The sequence below is a fragment of the Chrysemys picta genome, chromosome 13 (assembly GCF_011386835.1).
Source record: "Chrysemys picta bellii isolate R12L10 chromosome 13, ASM1138683v2, whole genome shotgun sequence".
Taxonomy (NCBI): Eukaryota; Metazoa; Chordata; order Testudines; family Emydidae; genus Chrysemys; species Chrysemys picta.
In genome coordinates this window covers 50,056,081-50,069,054 of record NC_088803.1, presented here as the reverse complement: position 1 = coordinate 50,069,054, position 12,974 = coordinate 50,056,081, and the positions used below count along the sequence as shown (strand labels likewise).

Sequence of the window (12,974 nt, the reverse complement as noted above, 5' to 3'; positions counted from 1 at the left end):
AGGAGGTCCACTGCCTTGCAGCGCGCTGCCCTGCTTAGAAACGGCTGTATCTTTTGGATCTGAAATTAACAAAACAAAACCAAAAATCCTGGCCTTTCTCCATCCAGTTTGTATTTTCAGGGGATATTGCAATGTGTAACCAACTAAGGACCAATAGAACTGTCGTTATTTTTATTCCCTGTCTCTAATGTGCTTGAATCAGCATTGGCTGCTTAGCAGATTACGTTGTACTTTATAAATTGTCTGCAAAAAACCCTCACTTTTGAGTACATTCCAGGGCACATTGGAAGTGTGAGAGTTGGGGTCAGGCCCCTCCATGCATTAGGGGGGCCTGTGGCAGGAATCAGATAGTTCTGCTTCTAATTGCTTTTTAAACTCTCCACAGATTTTTGTGCATTAAACAATGGGGCAACAGAAACACAAATACATTGGTGCTGTGTGTACAGTTTGCATTTACAGAGGGGGTTATTTTGCTTTGATCGAGGCAAAGGACTGGATCAGTACAGTCAGCCAAATAGCTGTCAGGCTGAAATGGGGTGGGCTGAGGTTTGAAACAGCAGCAGAGTTTGGAAATACAGAGGGTTTCACTCTGAAATCACCTGCTGAAGTCATACCAGTTCCAAACACATGGTTATTACATTTGTATCTAGAGACCCCAGCCAAGATCAGGGTCCCGTGGTGATAGGGGCTGTACAAAACACCACACGAGACAGGCCCTGCCCCTGCTACCTGGTGGTTACCTGGCAGCCTTCATGAAATGACTTGTTGATGTCCGTTGTAGTGGACAGGTGTCCACCTCCCTAGCAATGACATCATAGCCATGGGGACCGACCTGCCTTCTTCCCATCGGAGTTGATCCCTCCTGCTCAGGATTAAGCCCACGTACAGGGAAAAATTGCGAAGATGCGCTGCTGCTGCTGTCTTGTGCTGTACTTATTCTGTGGGTAAATAGACAACATTATTCTCCTGGGCTATTTGGACACCTTGTGCTGGCACTCAAGAGTTCAATCAGCAGAGAAGCTAATTGCTCTGTATTTAGGAGCTGTTTCCTCTTTCAGGTTGGCTGGCTGTTGGAGCGGAGTAGGCTGGTCCAAGGCTTTGCCATCGCCCTGCGTCCTCCTGGGGAAAGCAGGCTAGGCCACGTCTATGGAACCATTGCTTCCAGCTGTGGAGATCTCTCTTGCAGTATCTGTCTGTATTAATCTTTTCTATCTGTCTGTCCGTCCCCCTAGCTACCTGCCGATTTGTCTGTTGATGTTTTTATAATGTAATATCTGGGCAGCTCCCAAGAGACGACAGGCCGGATTTCCAAAAGCACCCATGTAACGTAGGGGTGCAAGTCCATTGACTGTCAATGATATTTGTGCTCCGAAGTCATAGGTGCTATTAAGAACCCACCTTGAGAGCCTGAATTCCCAATAGACCAGCAGTCTGATTTTTTTCCCCTGCATCCCCTTTGGCAGTTGGAGCCATGGTTTTATTTTCCCAATGCATTTCTAAACTCTTGTTCTGCTCTTTCCGCTCCTGCTATTCCTTCCCCTCTCTCTTTCACCTTCACCTCTTTTCCTGTCTCTGTCAGAGAAGTGAGTTTTATACTTCCTTGGGAAGGCTGTAAGATTTGCGGTCATTCTAGCCTTCCCCAGCAATGGTGCCAGACCTTGCTCCTGTTACGGAGAAAGCTCTAAGTCCCACGCTGGTAAGCTAGACCCTGGAAGGTGGTGTCATCATCTTAGAGAGAGAGGTTCTGTAACTTACTCGGGGTCAGTGCCATGCAGATCCTGGAAAATTAGGACCAAGACTTTGAATAGAACCCAGTATAATCTACGGCGAGCCAAAACTGTGGAGAAAAAGCAGCATTCTCTTCTACACCATCAGAAAAGCAGCTCTCTGCAATGAAGGCGCTCCCAGCAGGTAGTTCCACTGCCCACCCTCTTCTCCATTTCTATCCGCGCTATGCAGGGCAGCACTTTCAAAAATAAACTTCTCAGCCTGTGACATTTGCAGTCCGAGCTCTAAATTTACAAATAGGCAAAGTAAGAAAAATGCTGCTTGAGAACTTCTTAGGGTTTGTTTTAAGGATATTTACTTTGTATGTTTTGACCTGTGATGTTGAGAATTTGTGTATTGATGGTTATAAAGTTTTAACTTTTTGAACCTCATCATCTACTGTCATTAAATAATGATTGTGTGCCACCGTGTTTTCTGATGCGCCCCTCCCCGCCCTCCAATTTCTTTCAACTGTGAAAATTTAAATGGATAAAAATTGGAAAAAATCCTTAAAAACCAACATAATAAAAATTGATTTCTACCAAAACTACTTGTAAACTATTTAGTTTAACTGAGGTTGCTTTTGTTTTGACGGATTGCAGATCAGATTTGCATACCAATTAGATGTGCACCTGCTGTGACAGCACACACAAATTGGTTAATTGTACAAACAAATGTACCTTTTTGGTTGCTGGCACATGCAATCATTCATTTGCCTGGATAATCATAGAAATTGCATGTGCAAATCAGATGTGTATTGCATGGGCAATGACCTCTGTAGCTTTTGTATTAAAATCTGACTTCCACGCTCACCAGAAAGAAAATATGAGCATTTTATGAATAGCTTCATATGTCTGGATGGTGGTGTTTACTTTTCGTTTTTACATGTTTGCCCCTAAATTGTTTAGATCACAGAACAATTTGTTGCCATTTTATAATTATTTTTAACCTATGGAATGGGGGTTTATTTTGCTCTGTCGTTTGTGCTCTTATGCCCTATCAAAGCTTGTCCCACTGGAAGACTCACCCTCTAGTATTTATTAACACCAAGGATTGGGAGAGTGTCACATAAAAACCACAACACTGCAATTCCTTTTTAAAAATTAGAACTACTTGATGCATGAATGAAAATAACTGTAAGGGGCACTAGATGGGGAGGGCTCTGAGTTACTGCAGACAATTCTTTCCCAGGTGTCTACCTGGCAACGTCTTGCCTATATGCTCAGGGTCTAAATGGTCACCATATTTGGGGTCAGGAAAGTATTTTCCCCCAGGTCAGATTGGCAGAGACCCTCGGGGGGTGGGGGTTTGCTGTCCCCTGCAGCATGGGGCCTGGGTCAGTTGCAGATTTAAACTAGTGTACATGGTGAATTCTCTGTCACTTGAAGTCTTTAAACCATGATTTGACGACTTCAGTAACTCAGCCAGAGCTCAGGAGTCTGTTACAGGAGTGGGTGGGTGAGGTTCTGTGGCCTGTGATGTGCAGGAGGTCAGACTAGGTGATCACAATGGTCCCTTCTGACCTTAAAGTCGATGAGTCTAAGTGGAGGTAAAGAGATGCCCCTGGGGGTTCAGTTTACCTATGGCCTGGCATTGAGAGTTCTTACCATATCTCTACACTACAGCTGCTACCACGGCGCAGCTACGGCACTGCAGCTGTGTTGCTGTAGCACTATAGCGTACGCGCTTCCTACGCGGGGATTTTTCCATTGATGTAGTTAATCCACCCACCTGCCCAAGCCGTTGTCGCTAGGTTGATGGAGGAATTCTAGCCACAGCTACACAGTGGGTTAGTGGACCTAACAAAGTCACACAAGGCATGACCTTTTTCAGAGCCATGTGACTAGGTCAATCCAATTTTTAAGTGTAAACCAGGCCTTAGGAGGCACTTGGGGATTGGCTGTAATCTGTAGTGGGGCAGCTACTGCAATGGCACAAGCTTTGGGCCTCATCTCCATTCAGAAGTTAAATCGGTGTAACTGTGTCAGTTAGGGGAGTGGGTTTTGTTTTTGTTTTCACCAATACAGCTAGGCCGGTACAAGCGTGGATGCAATTATACAGTATAGAGGTATACTTACACTGGGATGGCGATTCCCTTTCCTGTATGGGAATAGCTAGAGTCGTATACAGCACCTGTATACCAATAGAATTGCATCTAGAGGGGAAGTACTGGTCTAATTATACAGCCATAACTACTTTATAGTATAGACAAGGCCTCAGTTACTACACTTTACACCTAAGACTTCTCAACAGGTATCTGTGCTGCTCTCAGAAACTTGACCAGTCTCGGGCGTATTGCATTCACATGTGTTTGTTTTTTCCTTCTGATTTTGAACAGGCTGCTGAACAATAATTTGATCAAACAAATTGCAAGAAGGTCCTTTGAAGCTCTGCAGAACTTGAAATATCTGTGAGTTGGCACCTCTAAATCCTATAAAATCCAATAGCTTCTATAACTCTGCCAGTCGGGTGCATGCTTTGTTTGCCAGATCTTCTAGATGGCATTGACATAAGTATATCCCAGCTCATATCCAGTGAAAACACACCAGCTGGGTCCAGCTTTATAGCTCTTTTCTGTGTATCTTGAATACAGCAATGTCCAGTTATCCTAATGCTTCACATTTCTCTGTTCTCCTCTCTCCCCAAAGCTACCTGTACAAAAATGAAATTCAGAGTATCCAGCAACATGCCTTCAAGGGGCTCCATTCTCTGGAACAGCTGTAAGTACAAAAGAGCTCTGTTTGCTGCTTGGGAATATGATTCACTTTGGAAACCCTCACTAAGACCCCTCTGAACTGCTACGCCTGGCACTTAAGACTGATGACAGGACTTCAAGAAGGGTTGGTCCTTCCACACTGACTGGTCAATGCTGAAGACTGTTCTTACTTTCATTCAGTTGCCCATGGCCCCAAGGGATATTCCAGCAGCTGGAGATCCCTGTAGTGTAGGAATGCTCTGTCCGTGCTTCCCTTTCCCTCCTTTTCCCTCGACGGTTTCCTTGTGCTGGGAGGTGATGGGGAAGTGTGGGAGCCACTAGAAGATCTTTATCCTAAGTGGGGCAGATCTTCACAGAGCAGGGCCCAGTATCTGGCCCTTTGTTTGAATTTGGGGGCTAGGCTCAGTTTTTCTTTTCTCCAATCCAGTTCATCTATTGCTGGAAGCAAATGGGCGAAGCGAACCGGCAGTATTGTTGAGTATTTATAGCAACTGTCGATATTGTGGTGTTTGCATGCATTAAAATGGCTGCTGAAGTCCAACTTTGAGGTACCAAACAATAGAAAGACTTTCAAACCATGCCTCCTGGGATGCCCCGGGATGATGGGAGCCTACACTCTGTCTAGCCACTGGATCCTGTAATGATGTTTCAGTATTCTATAATGGTGCCCTCTCTGGCCATAGCTAATTGCTCTCTTTGTCAATTAGAGCCAATTTTCTTTCCAACTATCAGCACTTCATGGCCAAAGTGGTATAAGAAAATCAAGGGGTAAATCTTCCAAAGCATCCTCGCAAGTTGGGATGGCTTTGTGCATGCACGGGGATGGGGGGGAGGGGTGGTTCATGAGAAATCCCTGGTGTGGGTGTGCATGTGCCCATGCACAGTGAGCGATTGTGAGCATAGCGGGCAGGAGGACAAAAACTACTTGAACATGCTGGTGGATGCAGCCAACGGTGAGTCCTTTCTGCCTTGTGCATCATCACCAGCAACCAAGGTTCTGGAGCTGGAAGATAACTGGCTACTTTGCTGTATGAGGAACAATAGGATTCCACTTGCTCTCTGCAGTGCTGATGGTACTAAATGTATCTAATACCTTTTCCTCCTCAGTAAGCTCAGCAGAAAGGTTGAGAAGACTCCTGGGGAGCAGATACTGTACGTGCTGTAGCGTAGGGGCTCTGTTTAGAGATACACTTCTAGCCACAACCACATTTTAACAATGAACAAACCAGGTTTGGTGTCAGAGGGATAAAATCCCCCATCTGTTTCCAATCCTTGAAACAGGCTTTTCTCCCAGCAAATTGGCCTTGCTCAAATCCATCCCACGAGCCAACTTTTCAAGAAAAACTAAAACCAGTTTGATGGACAGTATCCGCTGCTTTCCTTCAGAGGAATGAAAGCACGCAACTGAGACTTATTAAAACAAACTCCAGGCTACAGAATCTGAGTCACAGTGGTTTGGTCTTTATTCTGATAGCCAATCTTCTATCAAGATTCATTCCATTATGAACGGAACAGCTGCACGCTGGCTTTTGCAATCGTTTCTCGAACCAGTTGGATGCAACTGGTAGAACATAGACTTGTAGAGTTATCAGGGATCACCACTGGAGCTATACTTGGGTGACATAAGGGGAGGAGGCTACTCCTGCCACTTTGATATTTAGGTATTTTTCCTAATCATTTCAGAGCAGTGCTAATGTTGTGGGTTGATGTAACAGCTAGTTGGCAGGGGGGAGGGAGTGGAACCTTGATTATCCCTGTCTCTGTATTTTTGTGGTTATGTGCTCCTTTCATCCCATCCATGCAAAAGGTTCCACTAGAACCCTGTACCATTGGATGGCAGATGTGGCTTGGAATGTTAGTGGAGCCGAGAACATCAGCCCGGAATTAATACATTTTGGCAAGGCTGGGTTGCTCATGTTAAGCACAGGTCAAACTTTGCCACTCCATTGGACCATTCCCCTCTAGGGAATCCCTTCCTCAGTGCCACTTCTACTGTCATTGTTTGACAGGTTTAAACTAGAATCAGTGGTAGAGTCTCTGTAACTTGAAGTCTTTAAACTTTGAGTTGCTGAAGGTAACAAATCAGCCAGAGGTCATGAGTCTATTACAGGAGTTGGGTGGGTGAGGTTCTGTGGCCTGTGATATGCAGGAGGGCAGACTAGGGCCAGAAGGGGTCATTGTGATCCTCTAAAGTCTATGAGACGGCTATCCTGACTATGGTGGGGTGTATAAACCCGCACCAGCAGGGAAACGGTTAAGGAGCTGTTTGGGCTGGAGTAGCTAAGTCATGCCGGGAATGCAGAAGGAGTTTAACATGCAGAAGCTCCACTCAATAAGAGGCAGCCCAGAAAGGAAGCAGGCTGTTAAGTTTCCCAGCTCTCCAGAAGATGTCTGAGAGCGAGTGGAACCTCTCCCCTCACAAATGGGGAGCACAAATCCCCTGAGCTAAAAGGATGAAGAGATTGTATCCTGTGACTTGCGCTGGAGACCCAGTGGACTCTGGCGTGGACTGTGGCCCATCCAGGGCCCCTTTGAGGAAAGCGGCCGATAACCTGGCTAGCACTGCCCCTGGATTTTCTTTTTTCTTTGCCCCTTTGTTTAACTTCTTTTGCTGACTTTGGGTTTTGTTCATTTCACTTGAGACCCCACAAAGAGGAGAAATAGCCAGAAAGTCTCAGCCGGAGAGCTGAGAGCCCACTGCCACGAAACCATCACGGAACGCTTCCCCTAGGCAGGCTGGACTTACGCCAGTGCACTTTCCAAGTAACATCCAAACGGGGCACTCTGATGAGGACAGATCCTTGACACCGACCTTGTGTCTTCCGGGTGTTGGGGGGGGGGGCCTATGTAAGGCTACTTCTCCCCTTCCCCCAGTCTTGCAAAGGACCACCGTATACAGATGCTAGGGAATGCTTTAGGTAGCAGGAGGGAGGAGGGGAAAGCCCTGTACTGTTGCAGCCACTAGCTCCAATGACAGCAGCTTCAGAAGAACCACGTAAAGCTCAGCCCAGGTTAATAGTGTCTCTCTCTGAAGCTATAGTACAGTAAGGTGGTGGTGGTGGTGTTTCTAGGGCTAAGGGGAGAGCTTTGAAAGTCTGGCCTATGGGGTTTTTTATGGTTCGGTAGGGTAGAATTGTTGACAGCTGACAGAAGTTTCTTGGAACGGATAGATAGGGCATGATTTCCCAACCCGGGCTGGTTTTGCACATGCAAATTGCAGATACAAATGTGAAGACCGTCTTCTGAAAATCTGCACTTGACTGTGCACTGGCTGATTGACTGGTGGACGTTTGTCTGAACCACTCTTCTGCGGTGAGCTATTGTCCAGCCTCGTAAGTCCGTTTTTATAACACCGTCCCTTGTGCTTTTCTTTTTGTGCCAGTTACCTTCATTTCAACAACCTGGAAACCTTGGAGCCAGAAACCTTTAGCGACCTGCCCAAACTGGAAAGACTGTAAGTGAAGAGCAAGGGGGACTCCCTTGCTCACAACACTCTTGACTTCTCATCATGTGGCCCATTGGAAGAATTTCCATCTTGGGTGATGGGCAGGAAAGTTTCTGAAGCTTTAATTTCAGGATCTGATTTCTTCTGCTTCATTTCCATGGAGCAAAGCCGGGCCTCTAAAACTAAGGGAGACCTGGAAATGAGTTTCCTCAAATCAGAAGACTTTAGGTCCTTGCAAAACAGAAAGGTGGATGAGAATATTAGGGGCTCTTCCCAGGATGACACACACACAACGGGGTGAATCCACCGCTAGCCCTGTAACTGGTCAAGCCGTATTAGAATGCTATGATTTTACACTTCTTTTCAGGTCAACATTAGTCAACTCTTGGCACCAATGCCGGAACGGGGTGGGGGGAGAGCAAGGGGCCAAGCCCCCCCCTTTTTAACATGGGCATAGTTTGGAGGGGCGGGGGGGGGCTTTGCCCCCCAAACTGCAAGCCTTGGGCAGGCTCGAAGCAGTGCCGGCAGGGGCTACGCATCCCAATGGGGGAGCTGATCACAATGCTGCAGGTGCCAGACAGCGGCTGGTGGGAAGGGCAGGAGGAGGACCGGCTGCATGGCTGGTTCCCAGTGAGCTACGTGCAGCTGCTGGAGGTAGGAGACCGGCTGCACCAAGTGCTGGGGAGAGGGGGCCGCAGGGGGATAGGTCCATGAGGGAGTGCAGGTTAGGAGAAAAGGGGACTCAGGAGAGATATGGGGAAGGGGCGCAGAAATCCGCCTTGGCCCCCCCCACTTCTACAAAGATTCTGGCGTCCTTGACTCTTGGGCAGTCTGCATGAGAAAATGAGAGGGAAATGCAGTCAGAAAAAGATAACAAGAAAAATGTGTGTAATGCCCTAGAATGGCTAGAGAACTAAAGCTTTCCTTTCCTACTCCTCAGTACTACTTAAAGGAACAACATTGCAGCCAGAACAAGTCAAGTGGAGGTTCACATTCCACCTTCAGTTCAGCAAGCCCTCTCTACATTGGCAAACAAATGTGCTTTACATCCACAAACACTAGAAAGAGGCCCCAAGAAAAAGCCAGGATTCAAACATCCCTGAACTTTAGGATAATCGGGACCAGGATCAAGAGGTTCTAGCTGATCTTTGTAACTTAACAAACTAAAACCCTGGATCTAAATTTCAGGGGAGTTAAAACTCTGCATTTAAACCTCAAATCGAAATTGTGAGGCATGGCTGAACTCTAGGACACCCATGCATGCATTTCACACACTAGGCTGCCTGTATATTCCTTTCCTGGTCCATTGTTTAATACGGTGAGTTACTCACTAGCATCTGCCAATTTTCCTTTGTTCTGAATTTTAGATATGGCTGCAGACCTCCTCCCAGTAATCATAGACTAATTATTCCATCTTGCTCCCCACCTACTCATACTGGTGTAACTAACTTCCTGTTCTTCTAAGAACCAGGGGTCTTGAACCATATGTCTCAGAACCTGGAGCTGGACTTGGGTTTTACCTAGAAATAGGTCAAGGAGCTGGTGTTGGATCTGTACTAGATTTAGGATAAGGTTTGGGTTCGGGTTCAAGGTCCCGTTGATTCTAGGATTAGGTTTGGGTTTAGATTTTTAAGGGCACTGGGCTAAAATGAGATGTCTGCCTCCTTGCGTTGGCATCTTATTAGTAATGGCTGCTCTCGCAAAATTTCAGCAGTATCTGAATCCATCCATCCATAGGTCCCTTCTGGTTTTGGATCTAAGCTAGAAACAAAATGCTTGGGATGGGTCCAATCCTAGAGATTCAACCTCTTCCTCCCTGCCCCTTGCAGAATTTGAAGTGGTTTTGATTTAAGAATCTGGTTTGGGGACTTTTTAATTTCAAATCCTGAGTCACTATTTCCAGTACACATTCAGCATTTGATGTTGCATATTGCATTGTGTTCACTAGCAAATTAACAATATCCCTATAGCTCCTAGAGAGTATCAAAGTATCATATACACACACACAATAAATTCTGCACATCAGCAAGGTTCTGGTGACCAATCTTAACATTTAAACTGAGCCTTGACCTGGGATGTTATCTGTATAGTATAGAACAGGGGTCGGCAACCTTTCAGAAGCGGTGTGCCAAGTCTTCATTTATTCACTCTAATTTAAGGTTTCACGTGCCAGGAATACATTTTAACGTTTTTAGAAGGTCCCTTTCTATAAGTCTATAATATATAACTAAACTATTGTTGTATGTAAAGTAAATAAGGTTTTTAAAATGATTAAGAAGCTTCATTTAAAATTAAATTAAAATGCAGAGCCCCCCAGGCCGGTGGCCAGGACCCAGGCAGTGGGAGTGCCACTGAAAATCAGCACGCGTGCCGCCTTCGGCACACGTGCCATAGGTTGCCTGTCCCTGGTATAGAATTCTGTATAACACTTTGGCACTCTTGATATCCCCATTGCAGATTCTTGCACAACAACAAAATTTCCAGAATTCAGCCAGGAACCTTCTCTCAACTGGAATCCCTCAAACGGCTGTAAGTGGACGACATTGCCTGCAAAGAACAATTGTTTTGTCTTTTATCACATGGCCAGGACCTAGAGACCAATCTGACTGGCTGACAAAGGTTCCAGTTAATGTAGTTCTCGGACAACTGTTATGTCTAGTACACTGTTGTGGTAGCCACGCACAAGAGAAGACTTAACCAGTTAGTGGGTTCTTCACTTTGGTGACTCAAATTGCTGTAGTGCCTTCTGCACAACGCTGCAGGTGAGGGTCCCTCTTAGGGCTCAGTCCTACAAAGTGCTCAGTACCCTGCACTCCCATAGCTCATCCAAAGCTCATTGAAGTCAATGAAATGAGACTGCTTGTTAGCCATCCTGGGTTCCTTAGATAGATACACTCAGTGAAAGGAGAAATATAGCGGTAAGAAGTCTTTTAGTATTTTTTTATAGGGACTTGCGATATAACCTTGTGCTTCACTACACAGCCAAGGAGCATGGTTATCTTGCAACAAACACAAAGCTTATCATGTGGTGTTCTTCACTTAACCTGGCTTTCTCTTTCTTTCACTTAAAAATCCCTCAGACCTTAGAGTTATTTGTTGTTATTGTCTTAGGAAATGAGCAAGGTGAAAAGTTTTGTGCACAAATCACGGGGTTCTGCCATAATTGAAAAATCTGCGGTAGGATCATGTTTACCCATTCCGCTCCAGCCTTCTCTACATTTGCTGCCCACAGAAAAAACTCCTTCTCGTGTTGCATAATAATAATTTATAAAAAGTTGTAAAATTTTGCCCCAGTGTCAAGGATGAGTGAGATGTTTGCAAAATATGGTCACATGGTATGAATTTTTGTACTACCAAATATTTCTTTAATGAAGCATTGTACCCTTTTTCATTTTTCTTATGCAATTTTCACAAAGTGAAACCCAGGAACCTTCCACAGCTGAACTTCCAAAAGGGAATGTGGTATAGTCTAAAGTTTTCTTCGGTCTCCTTTAGCCCTGCACCTAGAGTTGACCCCAGTAATGAGATCTGCAGGGAAGAAAGGACAGAATGGACTGAGATACCATTACTCCCATCTCCCAAGGGTGGGGAATGGGTTACAGAGATGAAAACTTCTCTCCAGTCATGGCAGCACTTGCTATACAGCACCTAGCACTGGGCGTACCAAGCAACTGATCCAAACCACATTAAAATGAATGGGAATCTTTCCACTGGCTTCAGTGGGCATTGGATTAAACCAAGAATTGGAACGTTAGATTGGTATATACCTTATATAGTCATCTGAAATTTTATACCGCTGTGCTCCTTTGTATGGGCACAATACGAACCCACAAACATAACATAACATTTGTGCTTGTATTTGTGGTCCCACAAATGAATTGTGGACACCAATATTGGTAGCTGGACAGTTAGTGAACTGATTTTCTAGTTTCAGACCAGATGAAATATCTGCGTAATGGGCAGTGGTGCGTATTCTAACTATCCAGGTATAATTTGGAACGAACAAGCATGGGGTGCTAAAAAAGGATTTCTACCTTCAGCAGTTAATAGTAGAGCTGAACAAAAACTGGAATTTCCATCCTGCAGGAAATTTTGATATTTCAACATTTGTTTTTATCCCAAATCAAGACACAAAGCTAAAATTAGATCTGGTTGGAAAATGCAGTTCAGTCAAAATCAAAATGCTTCAGGAAATCGTGTCAATTTTGCTAATGTTTCATTTCAGGGAAGAAAACAGGCAGGAAAGTCTTAAAATGTCGAAATGTCCCATTTTGACATTTTGGAATGAAACGTTTAAATTTTTTATTTTGAATATAAAGATACATTTGAATTAAGTTTTGAATCAACTTTTGATTTTGAATTTTGTTTATTTTATTTTATATTATATATGATAACAAAATAAAGTCGAAATCTTAACTAATTACTTAGATCTATCTAAAACATTTTTAAGAGTTTTCTTTTGCAGAGAATTTCTAGATTTTTGGCTGAATTGGAATGAAAACAAATTTTGAAATCACAAAATCCTGAATGAAACAAAATTTCCATTGTCTGCATAGCTCTAGGTGAAATCTCAAACTTTTTCATGGAATGAAAAGTTCTGAAATATTTAGATTTGAATCAAATCTAATCAAAATGAAACAGTTTGACACTTCAACTTTCATTTTGATTTGTTGAACTGAACATTAAACTGTATTTCCTTATGGCTGTGCATTGCTTCATAGGGGTTGTAGTTGAATTTGCTTGATGGTCCATTCTCCCCTATGGGTCAAGCACCCTGGCTGGACTACATCTGCCATGATGCACCACGCTTTCGGTTAGAGGGGACTCTGGATTGCATCATGGGAGATGGAATCTGGTCAGAGAGTCCAGCCCATAGGACAGAATGAGGATCTGAACTACAACTCCCATGAGGCAATGTGCCACAATAAGAATCCAGTTAAGTGTTCAATTGACTTGAAATGAAACATTTTAGGTCAGTACAACAAACCGAAACATTTTGATTTGGATCCAACCAGCTCTAATTCATGGTGTCATTGAACCGATACG

The 12,974-nt window shown here is 44.4% G+C and overlaps 1 protein-coding gene across 1 annotated transcript in view; it reads left to right on the top strand.

Moving 5' to 3' along the window:
• The window catches only part of LOC101946364 (peroxidasin homolog), a 65,655-nt gene that overhangs the window by 24,897 nt on the left and 27,784 nt on the right, over positions 1-12,974 (top strand). The window contains exons 3-6 of the mRNA XM_005309593.4: positions 4,106-4,177; positions 4,416-4,487; positions 7,866-7,937; positions 10,386-10,457. Coding sequence (XP_005309650.3) covers positions 4,106-4,177; positions 4,416-4,487; positions 7,866-7,937; positions 10,386-10,457 — 288 coding nt within the window. The remainder of the gene's footprint in view (positions 1-4,105; positions 4,178-4,415; positions 4,488-7,865; positions 7,938-10,385; positions 10,458-12,974) is intronic.